The sequence below is a fragment of the Galeopterus variegatus genome, unplaced genomic scaffold (genome assembly GCF_000696425.1).
Source record: "Galeopterus variegatus unplaced genomic scaffold, G_variegatus-3.0.2 Scaffold5507, whole genome shotgun sequence".
Lineage (NCBI taxonomy): Eukaryota > Metazoa > Chordata > Mammalia > Dermoptera > Cynocephalidae > Galeopterus > Galeopterus variegatus.
Window position 1 is genome coordinate 130,301 of NW_007731618.1, and position 19,604 is coordinate 149,904.

Genomic DNA, 19,604 nt, shown 5'->3' on the forward strand with positions numbered 1-19,604 from the left:
AAAAGATACATACCAAAGACAAAAAACAAAAACAAAATTCTCATGCATACCTAGAGCATTACATATAATATGCTTTATAATTGGAATAAATCTATGATTTGGGTTGAAAACAAATTATTATACCTTAAGCAGGTACGATATATTACTTATTTTATAAATATCTTTGTAAAAAGACACTTGTTTAAGATTATCAATAACTTGGAGAGAATTTCAAAGAATGCACATTTTAAACATATTTTATAACATAACAAGCAACATATATAATGTTTTGGCTTCCATGTAAATGTTTGTTCCTCATGAAAAGCAACAGCACAATTATTTAAATAGTATTGTATGGCAAGGTCTTGTGTATTGTTTGACAGGGTCCATGGTAATTAACAGCAATTCATAGTTTCCTAGGATGTGATATATATACAATAACTGTTAAGCCTACATCATACCTTAAACATATATCTGGTATTGATGAAAGTTCAATGTAATCTACATGTAGAGAGCAAAAAAATGTGAATGTACTGGTTACTGCATCTATGATTCATATAATATTTGTTTTCTTGTAATTTCTAAGTAAAAGATAATCAGAATTTTACTTATTTGCTTCTGTGCATTCTTTTACACATAGATATAAACTACTAACTCAGAATTTTTTTAACAAATACATTTTCAGTGTCTGGCATGACAACTAGTCAAGATGCTGCAGAATGAAAGAAAACCTCTTATATTGTTGCTAATGATCTGCTGACAGTCTAATTGTCATTACTTGAAAGATTATCTGTAAGTCTCATATTTTTGGTCTTCAGTTACGTTATGATGTGTCTAGGTGTGGATTTGTTTTTTTTCCTTCTCATTCTGTCTTTTTAACCTGAGAGAAAGAGAGAGATAGAGAGAATACTGATTTCTTCTATTCTATGTTTCTAGAATTCTCATTATATGTTTGTTGGAGACTTTCAATCTATCTTGTCTTTGAAATGCTTTTTTGAACATTTCAACCTCAGCACTAATTTCTGGTTATGAATTTTCATTTGACTATACCTAATTAAGAGTTTACCTCATCTACTGAGATATCTTTATCTTCGCTAGTTTTAGTTTTTTTTATTCTAGCTTTGTATTGTTTAATTTCTGCCTACTTTGTTTCATAATTTTTCTCTTTCATAGATGTTATTTTATTCTTTATAGATTTTAAAGTCACATTCAAATTGATTTTGGATTCAAACTAATCTTCTGATTTCTTACTGTGTTGGCTATATTTCCAGGCATTTGTGTTCACCATGTGCTCTGGAGTTGTAACTTGTAGGTTGACTTGTCTGGGAATTTCATATTTTGTTGTTTGGTTTCTGTTTCTGTTGTCTTTTCCTTTCTTTCTTTTTTTTTTTTTTTTTAATTTGGAAATTTTGGAATTGCACCAACAAAGTTTCCTGAGGCCTTTAAAGAAAAACTTACAAAGCCTAATAAATTTACCAAAGAATTCATGTTAGCATTACTGGTTGACAAGTAGTTTCACTTCATACAGTGATTCGGAGACCCAGACTTCTTGCATTTAGTAAAGCAACCATCTCTTAGAGCCCTGCTGTGTCCAGCTCTGAAACTGGAGGAGGCCCATGTCTTTCTTAATCAACTTGTATTTGAAGAGATACATGTCACTTCTTATCACATACTATCAATGAGAACAGTTATATGGCCACACATAGCTGCAAATAGGGGTGGAATGCTATTAAATGTTGTCCCTGGCTCAACGGTCACTTTCCAGCAACAATTATCTGCCATGGAAGAGGAGGCCCAAATTTTTGTAGATACTTGGTTATCTCTGCAACAGTCTGCCACTTTATCCATAAAATGTACATGCTCATCTTCAAATATCTGATAATTCCAAGTTTCCTTCATCAGGTTCAAATATGTCTTCTTGTCATCTGGTGACCCACAAAGTAAATGGCTAGCCATCTACCCCAAATGTAAAGTATATGATGGTGGAAATAAATAGAAAACTCCCATTCAGAAAGGGAAATAATAGAAAACACACAGCTGTGATGGTGCCATAGCAATTATGGAATCTTCCTAAGCAGGCTTTGTGAAGATCTCCAACAGATGCAGAAATTGATTCATGACATGCTCTTATCCACTGTTCTCAGTGGCCCCTGACTCCACCATCTGTAAGCTTCTGTTACCATCCATATCTCTGACAGGAAAGAAATAATCTTTTCCCCAACTATATATAATGAGTGGCAGAGGAAAGAGAGCATATAAAGTACACAGGGGCTTCTTAAAAGTCTTGGCTTAGAAGTGACATGTAAATTATACCCTCAATTTTCATACTTGTAAAAATTATATAATCAATAAAGATTTTTAGTATAAGCTTTAATATCAAGTTATGTCAAGTACAGATAATCAGGATTTTTTTAATCAACAGACAAGCTATAGGCTAAGATATATTCAAGTGTTTCATGAAACAGATATAAACTGATCTAAGTATGCGAAATAAAATATTAAAAGTTATTTCCATAAACTCAAACCTTATTCTCTTTCAGTAGAAATAAACAGGATTCAACTATTTTGAAGAAGGTGTAATTATTTCCACCTAGAACCCACAAATAACAACAGGGACCATTAGGGTAAACCGTCCACTGGGATATTATGTAGTACATTGAAGGTATAATGGCAAAAATTTTCAAAGAAACAGATCTCACTTTTCATTTTATAAAAATGTAGTATAATTATAAAATATTGTACTTAATAAATCAGTACATAATTCAGATTAAATCATATTCCAGGTATCATAACAACTATAAATAGTAAAATTATGATGTATCTTAAAATGTAGGGGCTAATTTCATATTATAAGTTCTTTCACTATATATCCAGACATACCACTGGAACTATACAGGTGTGACTGTGTATCCTACACATGAACAAAAATATAATTGCATGTTTAAGATATTCACATATCTAAGCTCTAGGCAAGTATATTTAAAAGGACAAGAAAGTTTAAGTTTCCATGAATAGGCTGTTCAAAGCAAAAGCCAAAGGAAAAACTTGATATAGAAAAAGCAGTAGGTGAGACAAGGCTGAAGTTTTAAGATATCTTGTATCTCTTGAGAAAAGCATTCTTGATTTCATTTATTGTAAAATTACTATGACTTCCTGGGGGTTGGAGATGAACTCAAATACACATTCTAGCGATACCAGGAGACCTACTTAATATTTTTGAGTCCTTTGTGATGACTTATAACAAAAATTTTTTACATTACTCATGTTCTCAATTATGTATGTGACATTTTAAAGAAGTAGTTCTTTTTTGTACTCATTTACTTTCCCTTCAACATATAATACCAGAATAATTTCAGCATATACAATGGAAAACTTTAAATAGTTTTCAACCATGATTCTGTTTGAAAAATAAATTCGATAACCAGTTACTATTTTCAATCTGAGCTTAGCACAAACTATCTTTTTTTAGAATGAATCTCAATAAATAAGGAATATAGTGTTACTGGAAATGATAGTCTCAGTTTCACAGGGAACTATAGAGTGGTGATAAATTTAAAGGGATGGAGATTTCCAGTTGCCAGTTGCTTTACACAGGGCCTCCTACCATATAAAGAAGCCTGCAGTACCAACAACTGATGGGAACTGTGGGACCATAAAAACAAGCTCTGCTTTATCTTCAACTGCGGAGAAGGAAAAAGCATGATTTATTCCCATTATTTGACAGTATCAAAAGTGAGTGCTAAAAAAAGGCCTCCTACCATATAAAGAAGCCTGCAGTACCAACAACTGATGGGAACTGTGGGACCATAAAAACAAGCTCTGCTTTATCTTCAACTGCAGAGAAGGAAAAAGCATGATTTATTCCCATTATTTGACAGTATCAAAAGTGAGTGCTAAAAAAAGACATGAAAACCTCTTGAAAGATGCAAACCCTGTTGTGTTGTTGGATAGAGATAAACAACTATTGTGTTGAACAGAATTCATTAAATAGGATCAGCATTTTTGTTTGTTTTGTTAAAATGACTAATATCCTCTTCTTTGGACTGAGCATCCCTCCAAAACTTGACCCCCACTGTGACAGTGTTAAGAGGATAGGAAATCCTATTATGGTAATTGGGAGGTGGGACCTTGAAGAGATGATTAGATTGTAGCACCATGCCATAGTTAATAGATTAATAATGGTGGCCAGGGGCGTGGTTCTGGGGGCTTTAAAAGTGCATGAGGAACTCCGTCTCTCTGCTTTGACATTTCCCGCCATGTGAGACCCCTGGGTCACTGTTGCCACCACCAAGGGCTTCAGTAAATATATTCCCTAGACTTTGGACTTCTAGCCTCTGAAACTGTAAGCAATAAATTTTGTTTTCTTGATAAATCACCCAGTTTCAGGTATTTTGTTATAATCACCAGAAACAGACCAATCCATCCTCCTTTCTTTGTTTTATTTGTATTCTTGTTTTAAAGTTAGCTACTATTGGGGAAGGGTTACTTTTTACCCTGCCACAGTGAAAAAGGCTATATTCTTTATTTCTATTTTGACTAATTAAATATTTTTAATAAAATTAAATGTAAAAAATGGGTTGATTTATAAAACTTTGAAATGGCAAGAAATATAGCTTACACAAGAACTTTTCTAAAAGTTCTCTATTAATTTAATAATTGCATTATTACCAAGAGCGTACTCTTTTTAAAGTCTAATTGTATTTAGGTATACTCATATTCACATGTAATTATAGATTGCTAATGTGAACTAATTTGCTATCCATATGAAATACTATACTTAATTACATAATTTTCAAAATTAACCTACAAAATAAATAGAATACATTACTTACATAAATATTTTTATTCATATTTGTCATGTTTTTCAGAACAACTCTTGTATCTACTGAAGTGACCATAAATTTGTCTTATATACCTATTCATGAGATATGTTATATTAACATATTTCCTAGATGACTCATTTTTGGTTCAACAAAGTAATTTGTCCTTGATATATTATTACTTTAATGTTGAATTATATATTTTTCTTAAATTTATTAAAAAGTAGGATGAGGATTTACTATCTAATGCAATGAAGTACAGATTTGTTTTGAGTGATATAAAGAAAAACAAAATTTGGAGTGACATAAAGAAATAGTAGAATAAATTTGGAAGAATATTTAAAAGAAACAATAAAAGAGAACAATATCTGTGGCAGACATTAAAATATATTCAAGGAAGAATATTTAAAATGTGTAGTATTAATTCCCAAAGACAAATATTTATCAATGTTACTGAGTAGAAAGGGAAAAAAAATAGACCAAATTGCATGAACTATGGTAAAATAGAGATTAGCAATTAATGGGAACAATAGATGGATGATTTAATACAGTGGTTCTCAGGTTATAGGGATTGAGATTGGGTAGAGGGAGCCCCAGAGGAGTCACTGTCACAATTAAAGGCAGCTGTCTTTAGAATGTAGGAAATTAGTATACATTGTACCTCAGGGCAATGATTGATTTGGGGGCAAGAGAAGTCCTACAGAGACTTTTTTTGTTGTAGCACAATGAAGACTAAAGCAAAGTTGCAACAAAAAGATGCTGACCCTATAGGTTACATGTTAATATTTTCACAAAAGTTTATGATAAACTAATTTTTGAAGAATAAAAGGTGAAAGAGAAACATTACCAAAGTATTAAAAGATGAAATTTATAGCCAAAATTTGCTCTTATTTGTTTTATTCAGAGGGTATCATCTAGGCATTAAATATGGATTCTAGGCAATCAAAGAAAAATCCTAGATTATTTCTGATATCATGTAATAACCTATAACATGAATTGGCACACCACAGCCTGCTTTCTAATCTTAGCCCAGTTTTGTTGTAGGCCTAAACGAAGCAATTGAGGGAAAAAACATATAAAACAAAGCGTTTACGTGGGCCAAAGTTGTGGACCGCAGCCAGGCAGTCACAGATTCAAGTTGGCCTGAATATGTGCTTTCCTTATCACCAGTTATAGACAGACTTTCAAAGGGAAAAAGGAGAAGTCAAGCGAGCAGTTCCAAAGTTATCTGCCACGAATTTACATTGGTTCACTAAAATAACATAAGTTACTAATTAGCTATACATTGTTCTTTGCATCATAAATTCCAGAAACACTGCAATAAAGAAAAAGTGAGGGTCACATTTTACAAATTATGGTAGCAACATTTGGGGAATTTGTACCTGTTGCTGGGGAATACTGTTGCTGAAACACACAATTTAGCAATTATCCTAGATATGGGTGTGGAAGGGACATAATTGCAGCCCCAAACTCATCTCTCTCTCTGGGCCTAATAAGTTTAACAGACCTCACATTCCTTAGATTGCTCTCAGTCACTTTTCTTTCTCACTGTAAAAAAAAGTTTTTTGGAACACAGCTAATTCCATTCATTTACACAGTGTCTGTGGCTGCTTTCAAGTTACAACAATGTAGATGAATAGTTGTATCAGAGACCACATGGCCTACAAAGCCTAAAATATGAAGGTACTTCAAAAAGTTTGTAGAAAGATTAGTATTATCTTTTAATTCTATTTTCCCATAAAGTTTTTGAAGTACCCCTGTAGATTCTCATAATATTTTCAGAATGTTGAGGAAAAATAATAGTCACCTAGTATTGCTAGGTGAAGAGGCAGGGCAAAATAAAGGTATTTTTAGACATCCACTAAATAAAGACCTTAATCACTCATAGAACCATGCCAAAAAAACTACCAAAAGACATACATCAGCAAAAAGAATGTCTGAAACCAAAAGAAAAAAGATTATGATAGAGAAGATGGCAAGTATAAAAGCTTTTAATATATATTGGCGTATCTAAATATTGACTATATAAACCTATTAATTTTGTTTGTTTAAAAGGTAGTACGAAAATTCTAGGCAACATTCACAATTTCAGTGGGTGATATGGTGTGTCATGTTTGGAAAGATTGTTAAGGAAAAGGACTGGACCAAGAAGTGGTCGGCACTCAAAGGGTTGGAGAGTCAGGTATTTTATTAGCTGGTGGGCCTAGACAAGCTAATGCTTGGAAATCTGGACCCCAAGCTCAGGTCCCACAAAGTTTTTATAAGCAAACTCTTCCAGGGTTTTTACATTTTTTTTTTCTTTTCTCAGCATTCACTAGGCTAGCATATGCTGTCTGTGAAGATAAGCGAGCTGGGTTACAAAAGCCAAAAACACAAGCAGTGATTAGAGGCCAGACTAGTGCAACAAGCAAATATTATTTCAAAGACAAAATATTACTTCAAGGACAAAACAGGCTTATGAGAAAATTATTCTGGCCTTTTTCCCAACAAGAGGACAAGGAGACTGAATAAATTTATCCCCTTGTAGAAATATATGTGTTAAAAAAAAGAATTAATGGCCAAGCCCGTGGCGCACTCGGGAGAGTGCAGTGCTGGGAGCGCAGCAGCACTCCAGCCGTGGGTTCTTCAAAGACAAAATATTACTTCAAGGACAAAACAGGCTTATGAGAAAATTATTCTGGCATTTTTCCCAACAAGAGGACAAGGAGACTGAATAAATTTATCCCCTTGTAGAAATATATGTGTTAAAAAAAAGAATTAATGGCTGAGCCCGTGGCGCACTCGGGAGAGTGCAGTGCTGGGAGCGCAGCAGCACTCCAGCCGTGGGTTCGGATCCTATATAGGGATGACTGGTGCACTCACAGCGCTCACTGGCTGAACGCGGTGTGGCCGGTCTCAAAAAAAAAAAAAAAAAGAAAGAAAGAAAAGTACACTTACAATGGCTAAAATGGTAAATTATTGTTATCTATATTTTACCACAATAAAAAAAGTGCAGATTCTAGACCTCTACCCAGACTGTTAAATCAGAAAACCGAGAGAGGGGGAGGGAATGCAGTGGGTAGGGATACAGCAGGAACCAGCAAGCTCACCAAGTGACTCTGACATAAAAATTTGAGGACGCTGGTACATACCACACTAATACAGAACTATGAATTATACCTTTCAAGCCAGTAGAAAGTAGAGAATAAAAGTGATGTTAAATATGGTTAAAATTATTTACTAAAAATAATCATTTCAAGCCAATTTATATCTTAACCTATTCTTAAAATTGTGACAAAGAACAAACTATAATTATTCACCTTTACTCTGTCTTCTTTGGAAATAATACCTTCTACTTTTAGAGTCTTTCAGGCTTCTTGATTTCATATTCTTCTCAAGCTGGATGAAAGTCTGGAATTGCTTCATGAAAAAGAAGGTTTGTTTGGAATTGAAGGTTATATTGTAAGAGTTTATATTTAGTTTGTGAGCACCTTTAGAAAGTGAAAATACTATTTGAGCCAATAAGTCTGGCCTTTTTTTCTGATCCCAATCTTACCTTTCAGCTTTTCATCATATCCTCAAACCCTCTTATTTAATGCCAGCAAATCCTGGTATCTCAAATTTCTTTATGCTTTCTGCTTCCACAGTCATCCCTGATAACATGATTAGACAGCAGATCATAAACACAGAGCATAAATGTTTCTGAACTGCATCAGAGGACTGTGCCATGAGGCCTTAATAACAACACTCTTCAGGAGATCAAATCAATAGCTATGTTACCAAAGGCCCTGAATATCCCATTCACTTCTGTGAACAATAATGCAACAGTCTGAGAATTGTCACTATCCTTTCCTCTAGAATTTTAAAGCAGTACTAGAGGGAAGATAAATAAAAGCATGTTTCTATAAAGAAAAGGTTTTTTAAAAATCTCAGTGTTTCAGAATTTTAATTGCCATAGCCAAATGTTATTTTGTTAAATAATATGATGTAATACCTCAAGCTTAAAGAAAGTATCCTTGCTGTATACTTGTATATGTATTCCAGCAGGTATAAAATTCTGAATGCCAACTAATATCTAAGTACAAGAACCACTACCTTAATGAGATTTATTGTAAATTAATGTTTAAGAGGAGTTTATTAGGGATTCAAGTCACTTCAGAACTCATACAACAAAAACTGTATGAGTATTCAATTTTGCATGTTAATTGTTTCTAATTATTTTTTCCATAGTGTTAAAATAGTCATATATATCTGAAGTGAAAGATTATTTGATGTAAATTAGTACTTTACAAATCAATGTTATTTTTTCATTCAAACCTTTAGAAAAATTGACATTAAGTAGAATAAATTAAAACAATTTAAAAATTAAATCTGTGACATCAATATGCCTATCATGACAGTTGTAATTATAAATCTATAAAATAAAATTAAAATAGCTATGCAAAATAAGTTGAGATCTAAGCCAAGGCTAAAATACTGCTTATTATGTATAACAGAATAACTTAAATTATTTGTGTTAGGTTTTAGATTTTAGCATATATTCTTACTATAATGTTTTGTCTATTTAAACCTGATTGATACAGCAAGAATAAGAGTGCCTCTTTCTTTTGTGTTCTAGAATTTGGGTCTGGTTATACCTTAACAATATTATGGGAAAAGGAACCACAGATTCAAACATCCAGCAGTACAACGTTTAGGATAAAATATCATACATAATAAATTATTTAAATATGACTAAATATGCATCATTATTTAGATATGGATACCATGGATAGATATGGATTTACTCTATTTTAAACCAGCTTATTGTGTTTTTGTTCCATAGCAAACCAAGAGTTCTAAACTCATTCAAGCAAATTATGAAAATCCCTAAAGTCTCACTGTCATTTTTTCCTATTTATCATATTTAACAGCAAAGTTCCAGATGAATCTATATATTTTTCCATTATTCCCAGCATCCTGAATTTCAAAATGGATATATGAATCCTGTTGTAACAGTGTCCATATCAGACTTTGGAAAATAAACACAGGGCAAAAGGACCTAATTAAGAATGAGTAACTTAGGGCTGCTCTGCTTTGGGTTTGGCAAGCAGGAAAAGTTAAAGCATTAAAGTAAGGGCACAAATGCCTGTAATGATAAGTTAGAAGAGAAAGAAAGTGAGGAAGTAAGAAAGGGAAGAATAGAGGAAAGGAGGGAAGAAAAACACACAAAGGCCAGATGGAGAAATATCTGGACTTTAGTTCTCAGTCTAATATTAGTTACTACTGTGTGGCCCCAGGTGATTAAATTCTGTTCTCAGTACTTTAGTATCCTGATTCATAAAATGATGGATAAAAGTATTTTCTAAGGCCTTCTGGATCTAAAATACTGCAGTCCTCCTTGAAGAAAACTTTCCTGTGTGAGAAGACAGCATTCCATAGGAATACCAATAGGTTCTCCCTTTAACTACTCAGTAGATCCCAGTTCTCAGTGCCTTGTAATCACACACATCAATAACCTTCTTAGCCTTTATTACACATGTGATTTTTAATTACACTTCTTTTATCTGACTGTCCTGGTAAAAGAGACAAATAAGTAATTAGTACAAATTGTAGTACAGAGAAGAGAGGGGTTAACTTTGTGAAGACCCAGATTTATGACATTTGTGCTAGAACTTGAAGGATGAATAAAATTCCATCACAGAAAAAGGAAGAAGAAAGGGGCAACAAGCAGCTTAGATAAAATATGAAAAAAGCAACAGACATAAAAAAGTGGATTTTTCAAAAGTAATAAAAACAGAACAGTAGACAGAATTTGTGTGGGTTAGAAAAGATAAGACATAGCTAAATTATGAAGTCCCTTGAATGCTATGGTGAGTAACCACTTTTAATGGATATACCAGAATGAAAAAAAAAAAAAACTAGAATAATTTCCAGAAATAAAACACACTAAAATTGTTACCAGAATTTAGACAATAAGCAACCTCAGGGCCTAAAATATGCCAGATGAAGCATCATACATGATTGAAGGCATCTCAGATACCTAGCTCTGTTAATCCTCCAAATAACTGCAGTCGCATGAGGAATCTCATGTAACAGGAGAAAAGAACCACCCAGTGAACCCAGTCCAACTTTCCAGTTTGCAGAATTATAAGCAAATAATTTGTACAGGAAATGGGATACTGCCATAAGAAAAAGCTAAAAGCCATGGCATTTGCTTTGGGACTGAATAGACTGTGGAGGCTGGAAGGATAGCAAGGAAACTGTAGGTAGAGGCTGAACGATCAGCAAAGAAATTGCTATTGGAGATAATGAAAGGCCAACTCATGTTGTATACTGAAGGAATAATTGGTGAGAATACTGTCTGTGATGACTTGGAAGAGAGAAAAAACACTTCATAATATTGTTGATTTAATTAAGGAGGTTTTCACTCAGCTGTTGAAACTAGCAACTGGCACATGGACAATTCTTAAAAATAAGGGGCCACCCCGTGGCTCACTTGGGAGAGTGCAGTGCTGGTAGCGCCAAGGCTGTGGGTTCGGATCCTATATAGGGGTGGCCGGTGTGTTCACTGGCTGAGCATGGTGCAGATCACACTGTGCCAAGGGTTGCTATCCCTTTACGGGTCAGAAAAAAAAAAAAAAGGGAGGGTGACTCAGAGGGGGCAGAGCCAAGAGACCAGCAATGGAGACCAGAACCACAGAGAACCAATCCCAGGGAGCAGTAGCAGGTTCTAATGCGAGAATATTTCCTGCCCCTATAATAAGAGATCCTGACAAGACCTAGCTGAACTTCAGAATCACATTGGACCAGTGATTGCTGTGTTACCCTCCTTTTGGAATGGTTGAATCTTTTGCAATTATCCTATCCCTGTCTCATGTGTATTGCATGTGTGGGGGACAATAACTTATATTATAGTTCTCAGTTCTCCAGGTCAAGAGGACCTTTAATTAGGAGGCTTCATTCACATCTGGAACTGATCTCAATGATGCTAATTTGGACTTCAACATGATGCCATAGTTGTTTAAGTCTTTGGGAGTGTAGTGGATTGAATTATATCCCCCCAGAACTCCCTGAAGCTTGAATTGTGTCCCCCAAGTTTTATGTATTAGAAAGTTAGCCCCCATTGTGACTGTGAAGAGGGTGGGAAATCCTATTATGGTCACTGAAAAGTGGAGCCCTAAAGAAGTGATTGGATTGTAGGACCATGCCATAGTGAATGTATTAAAAATGGTGGTTGGGGCATGGTTCTGAGGGCCTTAAAAGAAGAGAGTCTGTCTGTCTCTCTCTGCAATCTCTGCTTCCACCATCTTGCAATGTGAGTCACTGTCATCACCACCAGATGGACTTTAGACCTCCCAGCCTCAGAAACTGTAAGCAATAAATTTCATTTTCTTTATAAATTACCGAGTTCCACATATTTTGTTATAAGCAACATAAATGGACTAACACAGGGAGGGTGTGAGGTTTTGTGCATGAAGAAGGGAAATTCATCAGGAGAATCCAGTGAGTGAACTGTGGCATACTGTCACAGTGGCAGCCCCCTATAAACACACTTCCAAGTATACACCCCCTTGTGTAGCTCTCACATACTAATTTTACAACTGGCTATGTGAAAAACTTCCTCTTAAGCCCTACATTATAGAAAAGCTCGGGCTAGATTCCGTAATAACTTCGTATAGCATACATTCTCGGGCTAGATTCTTAAATGATGAATGGCTATGTAGGGAGAGGCCCTAGAAGATGAGAGGACATCACCAACTCCAGTGAAGCTCCCAGGTCCATGAGTGACCTCTGTTTAATCTACATTAAGCAGAAGAACTATCTAGCTGAGCCATGAGAAACACTAAATCATTGTGGTTTTAAGCCAATAATTTTTGCATTGTTTTGTCTCTTATTAGTAGATAACTGAAACATAGCCTTTTAATATTTATCTCTACCATCTACCAATGTGATTAAGAGGTAGTAGGTACCCCAAAATGTCAATAGTTTAAAATAATTAATTGTCTTAACAAAATAGACAAGAAGAAAAGTGATACATAGATACTGTATTTTTTTTTTCTTTTCCCATCATACATGCGGTCACATTACTATTAGGGATATAGCTTATGTTCCAATTAATTTCACATTTAGGCTATATATAGTTCAGAGATTTGGTTGTGAGACAGAGGCAATGACAAAAAATATCACAGGAAAAAAAGGGGCAATATAAAGCATCAAGAACACATATGCAAATAAATATGATGAAATGGACACTGGTGGTACTGTAAGATACCTATTTTTAAAAATGAGGTCTCCACATCCACTCTGGCTTTCCTTTTGTTTGTAAACAGGAATTTACTGTATTCAGTTGGAACCAAGCATATATGCTTGTTTTACACAGTTTTACATGCACTTTATCTTCAGTTGATTAGAACCACTACTTTATAGATAAGGAAACTGATTTCAAAGTTAGTTAAGTCATAGATAAAGAATTCAGACTTAATTCTTCTAATTTCTGCCATCCACTACAAGATGATAAACATTTGTACTGTACCCTCTCCAACATGTTTCTTCAATCAGACAGAGGACGATAAAGATAATAAGACAAACAACAGACAAGGAGAAGCTCTAGACCAACTGATGTTGTTTATCATTTGTCCAAAATCAATTTTGCAAAATGACTGAAGGAATTTTAAGGCATATTAATAAGAATAAAATTTCACTCAGCAAGCATGATGAATAAGAAAACTTTTAGACATTTTGTTGGTTGCTTTAATACTGTGTTCAATGCCATAAAAAATACATAATAAATCCTTAGATTATTAAAGTATTCTTTAAATATTTTTAAAACTTCATTTTTTTTTTTATCAATTAATGACTAACTTCTACCTAAGTTAAAATGTGGAAAGACTACATGGTTACTATGTGTAATATATTTTGTCCCCCGCTCTTATTATATTACCTACCTCACTGAATAATTATTTATATGCATAAATTTTTCTTTAGTGTATTTTCCAGTGTGAATAATACTATAGACCCCTCCAGGATCATTTATGATTTATTTTTGCTGCATTATAAATCCTTGCTACAAGAGAATAAAAGTTTTAGATTCCATGTATACTGATAAACTTGAATGAAACATATTTTAGAGATTAAATAGTGAAGGAAAGCTGGTTCATGCTTTATAAGATATATACTACAGACTTCTCATGCAAATATTAATATTCGCCAGCTACCAAACATAATCATCATTGGAGGCTCTAGTGAACTTTTTGAGAGTTAGGAACCCAAGTATTTTATAAATAGATAGAACCTTTAAAAATTCACATATATTATCCATGACCCTTATATGCATACAGGGATGTTTTTTTCTTATTTATTCACTCATCCTTTTTACTGGGTATAAATGTAGCATCAACAAATAAGTCAATAAATACAATATGGTGCTATAAAAAAACCTTATAAATAACTTATCATTGGGAATATGTTACTATCTACCAAGAAATGCTTTTATTTCTATATTTGTTTTGATTATGAGTCCTAAATTCCAATACAATTGAATAGATGGTCTTTATTAGGAGGATTTAAAAATTTTTTAATCTATATATTTATTAGATTAATAAGCCCTCATAAAATGAATCAAATAAAAAGAGAAAAGTGCTTCATCTTGAAAATTATAGATATTTCACTGTCATAACAATGTGAAAGGTATAGTTCTAAATTTTACTAGCACTGTGTGGTGTTAATATTTCCTGATAATTAGATCTTGCACAAATAACTGCTATTAAAATAAAGACGCTAATGTGTTATATGGTGGAAAATTGGACTTCACAGTAGCAAAGAATAAATTGAACTGTGATAAGGTCAACCACAAATGCATAAAAGTATATGAACTAGCCTATATGTTTTGAAATAAAATAATAAAATAATATATGAAATCCTCATTTATTTAAATAAAATAATATATGAATTCCTTATCTATTTAAATATAATCTAAGTACTCTTCAATTACTACAATTCAATATGGAAGAAAGGATTATTTTCAAACTCTTTTTAAATCTCACAGTCTCTATAAACTACCAAAATGTGGAACATCAGGCAAATTCCCATTTTGAATCCTCGTTGCCTTTTGTTGCTGCTGTTGATGTTGCTTTCCTTTATAAAAATTAGCAGAATACTGCAATTTATATTGCTTAACTACTTTACTAAAAACAATGTGGTACATTTTCAAGCAGCTTTCTCAGGAACAAAAAACTTCAGAAATGCCCTTATAGTTAATATGAGTCCATTTCTTCCACAATTAATTGTAAGGAACAGCATTTAAAAAACTATTTGAAAATAAATGTACAACATATTTACTTTTTACAACCATCATTTAAATGCCAGATAAATTATTTAAATGTTTCTTCCTTACCATGGCAAGAACCCTCAATTTCTTCATATCCTGTACTGCAGATACACCTTCCAAGAGGAACCAGCCAATCTCCATCAGCTCCACAATATAGTTTAGGAGTGTCCCGCTCTTCAGCACTCTTCACACAGGAGCCTCGTACTTCAACCAAAGAGGAAGAATCAACCCTTGGGATCGTATCAGGGAACATGGCCAAGTTACGAACAGTGAAGGGGCACTTTTTGTAGAAAACACGAACTGAGACCAGAGCAATGCATGCCCCAATGTCTTGAAAGGCCAGATAAAATCCTTTCCTTTCTATAGGCCCCACCTCACGAATTTCAGTGTTGAGTTTGAGGATGCGGTCACCCAAATCCATCTGGGTAAAACTCTCATCAGCAGCAATTGTGTCGATCTTTGTATACTGGCTTGGCTTGAATTTAATTCCATGGGACTCATCTGATTCCATATAATAGAGATTAAATGTTTCTTTGCAAGTCCCCAAGACCCATGGGATGCTGTTACAATCCCTCAGTGTGAACTTCATTTCCACATAAATTTTCTGAGCTGCATCACGGGAGATCCAGTTTGTACGAAGCCAGTTGTTTTGGTTTGGTTCCATTACATTACATACCTGGTATGTGTGAATGGGCCTATTGTGTTCATCCATTTCAGTGATGGCATCCCACTGAGAAAAGAAAAAAAAGAACAATTAAATGATTATAAAACCACAATGTTTAAACAGAAATGACTACTTCTAAATCTTTTGTTTCACTGAAAGAAAAATGGATAAAAATGATGAAATAAAGCTATTCAAAGCACCAATACAGCAACACTTTAACCATGAGCCTTTGGTTAAGAGTACAGGCTCTCGAATCAACTGTTCTGGTATCACTCTTGTCTTCCTACACATTAATTACATGACCAAGGGCAACTTTACTTAAACTCTAGCTTCCTCAACTGTAAAATATAGCTGATAATAGTACCTGTTTCATAGGGATGTTTAAAGCAAAAGTTAGTTAAATATCTGTAAAGCACTTAAAACAGTTTCTGGCACACTATACAAATGTAAAATAGCATCCATTACCTGATCACTACTACTAAAACTATGACAAATGCACTCTTGTTTTCCCATCTGTCCTCATATCCAATTTGCCACAGATTGAGGTATGTTTGCCAGTGTTCAATTAAATATTTACCTGGCTATTTTGATAGAAAATAGACATAGATAAGGCCTTCGATTTATTCAAGAAATATTTATCAGGCACTATTCTGGACACTGGGAATATAGCAGTTAACTAGCTCAACAAAAACTCCCTTCCTTTATGGAGCATACCTTAGAGTGAGCAGAGATAATAAAAAGTATAAATGAATAAATTGAATAATATGATAGAAAGTCCAATGGGGGGGGAGGCAGAGAGATGGAAAAGAGGAGGGTTACAATTTTAAGTAGGATGGACAGCAAAGGCCTTACTGAGGTAGTGACATTTAAGCAATGTCTTAGAGGTGAGATAGTGAAACTTATGGAGAGAAAAAGGCTAAGTGCAAATACCCTGAGGCAGGAGTGCATGGGTATATTGTAGAAACAGCATGAGTGGGCACTGGAAGCATACTAGGTAATAAGGACAGAGAGTCAGAAAGGGCTAACCAAAAAGTCATATTACATGCATTTTAAGCCCTTTGGCTTTTTACTCTGAGCTAGATCACTAAATTATTTTCACTACTGCTAGTTTACATACAAGGATTCTGCCATTTAATTGCACAGAAAGACCTTGTTTATTTTTATTTTTTAGAAATTTAATAAAAATCTTTGAGTACCTTGAAATTGGTATTGTTGGTATTTATACTGACATATCTAACATTACATAATACTATAATGCAATATACTGTAATATCTAATATTGTATAATTCTATAATGTCAAGTTAGATTGTAGTTGTATTTTGTTTATATAGTTATAACTGAGAATTTTCAATAAATGAAAATAACATTCTGGTAACTTTATAGCCTTTTTGGGAAAACATCATAGTTTATCATTTCTATTAGAGTATACTAGAAATGATAAATGGTTTGTTATAGTGAATAAGTGTTATATTTCTTGATACCATATTTCAATGATTTATAATAAAATTATTTTACACATTCTGTTTGCAGTTTCTCTTTCTAATTGGCTGTAGAGAGTCACTCAGTCAAGGCTAGTTGAATTTCAATTCATATAGTTTTTAATAGAATGGTTACTTCCTTTGGTTATTAAGACTGTTATGAGAGTAAGTACTTTCAATTACCTACTGTAAATTTCTACAAATAATTTATCTTATCTATCAAGCAAACTTAAAAACAGTTTGTATCTACAAATTTCATTTGTAAATTGCTTGCTTGAAATTTAGAGGGTATTTTCCATAAAAAAACCTGTAAGTTCCTTTGGAACTATGGATATAATTTTGCAAAACATGCCCATTATTTATTAGGGGTGAACCGATAATCTCATGGAGACTCACATGAAATTACCAATGAAATGACTTTCATCCTAGCCTATCACAGGTCTTATTTTACTCCTACAATTAAATTTGAAGGCAAACTGGTGCTATCACAGCTCATTTAAACTGCAAACTAGCCATTCAGAGTATAACCGTGAGCTAAGATGAAAATAATAAAATCTGAGAACTGTCAAAACTAATATTCAAAATTCTAAGCATTTTATCCATAAGAGAGCCTCTAAAATATTCATCCAGTGATTATTCTTATTTTGGACAAGTTTCTAATAAGAATTAATTTTGTTTCTCAAGGAATGTATATAATTATTATTGTCTATACTACACCCTTTACTTTCCCATATAGGAGGATAGAGCTATACTCCCATTAAATTCTGTTTCAATAACAATAGTTTAACACCTTCAGACTGTATCTTTTTATATTAGTAGGAAGTATTAACCATGCTTAAACAACCAACCCTCTTAAAACATGAGATTAACTAAAATGTGAAAAATTGTCTCGCTAGAAAAAAATTCTAAAATTATTACATTTATTTACTTAGAAAGATGTTGTTGTTGGCTCGGGGTGGGGAGACATTCAGATGGAGAGATGGGTCAGGAGTGAGAAGGATATAATATGCATTCACCAAATCAGGACTGATATGAACCAAGGAAAAAGAAAGTACCAAAATATACACAGCTAATTAGACTTGTGATTCTTCTCAAAGATGGTGCGTAACATTTCCACATTAAATGTGTGATGTTTGATGAACAATAGTATTCTTATGTCTCTCTTTTTGTTTTTGTGACTGGCCAGTATGGGGATCTGAACCTTGGTGTTATAGCACCACACTCTAACCAGCAGAGCTAGCTGGTTAGCCCAGTGTTTCTTCTCTCTTTAATTAAAAAAAAAAATTGGACTTAGACTCAGATACGAAAAAGTCAAAAGAGACCAATTGCTAAATTTCATCTTATCCATGAATATAGAAAGTAATTTAAATTAGATTATTAAATTTGATTCTAATTAGCTAAGAAAAAATTATAAATTCAAGATTGGTCTAAGATCTAAAAGGCTATAAAATTTACTATAAAATATTAACATCAGCAGATGCATAAATTACATCATATTTTATTCAAAATGTGTCCTTTGTAAATAATACATTTATACATAATTATATTTGTATTCATATAATTATATAAACTGTTAGTTATAATTTTCAAGTATTAAAATAAATAGGGCCTCTATAAATCACAGGCCCATGGCAAACATGAAGTATGGGGGCTCACATACTATATGTCTAAATATTTAAAAATAATAAATCATTCTTTAAATAAGATCAACTTTAAATATGTTCCATTTACCTACTGTGCAGAGATATGTTCATAACAACCTGGAAGGCCAAGTTCATATTTAAAATACTTGGACTCCTCAGAATTTCATGCAAGCTATGGTGGTCAATAGAGAGCCTTACCCAAACCTTAGTAAATCACATTTCTATTGCCTTCCCTGACCATAGCTATATCCCTTACCATGAGTGGGATTCACACAGTACTTATCTGAGCAACGCAGCACTAATGCACAAGCTGTGCCCCTTCCATGACACAAAAAGTTGCTGACTCTGGCCCTCCATTCAACCTAGGTTGAGTACACCAGTGGCACAGTACATCCACTGGAGGATAGATTCCAGCAAAATCCATGAAGATTCTGAAAGTAGACTTGAGGCTATCAGAGCAGGGAATTGTAGTGTTTTGAATACCTATGGTATTGTATAGAAGGAAAGCAAAGAATCTAATTGGCCTATCTCCTTATCACTTGCTGTGGTTTTAATATACATCACTTAAAAATTCCTATGTTGGAACTTAAACCCCAAGGTGAAGGTGTTAAGAAGTAGGGCCTCTTGGTAAGTAATTAAGTCGTGAGGGCTCTATCCTTGTGAATGGGGGATTAATGCCCTTATAAAAGAGGCTTCAGAGAGCTGCCTGGCTCTTCTATTTCTTCTGCCAT

The 19,604-nt window shown here is 33.7% G+C and overlaps 1 protein-coding gene across 1 annotated transcript; it reads right to left on the reverse strand.

Moving 5' to 3' along the window:
* Positions 1-15,130: 15,130 nt before the first annotated feature.
* Positions 15,131-16,264, reverse strand: LOC103604961 (ephrin type-A receptor 6-like). Its single transcript, XM_008589543.1, has 2 exons — positions 16,217-16,264; positions 15,131-15,817 (listed from the first exon to the last, which is right to left on the reverse strand). The coding sequence occupies exons 1-2, from the start codon at positions 16,262-16,264 to the stop codon at positions 15,131-15,133; spliced, it is 735 nt and encodes a 244-aa protein (XP_008587765.1).
* Between the last annotated feature and the right edge of the window lie 3,340 nt (positions 16,265-19,604).

Bases quoted from the DNA above. Each gene is read 5' to 3' on its own strand.
- LOC103604961 (XM_008589543.1), bottom strand. From the start codon at position 16,264: ATGGGAAAACAAGAGTGCATTTGTCATAGTTTTAGTAGTAGTGATCAG. The intron at 15,818-16,216 runs GTAATGGATGCT...TTCTTTTCTCAG, and splicing joins GTTTTAGTAGTAGTGATCAG to TGGGATGCCATCACTGAAAT.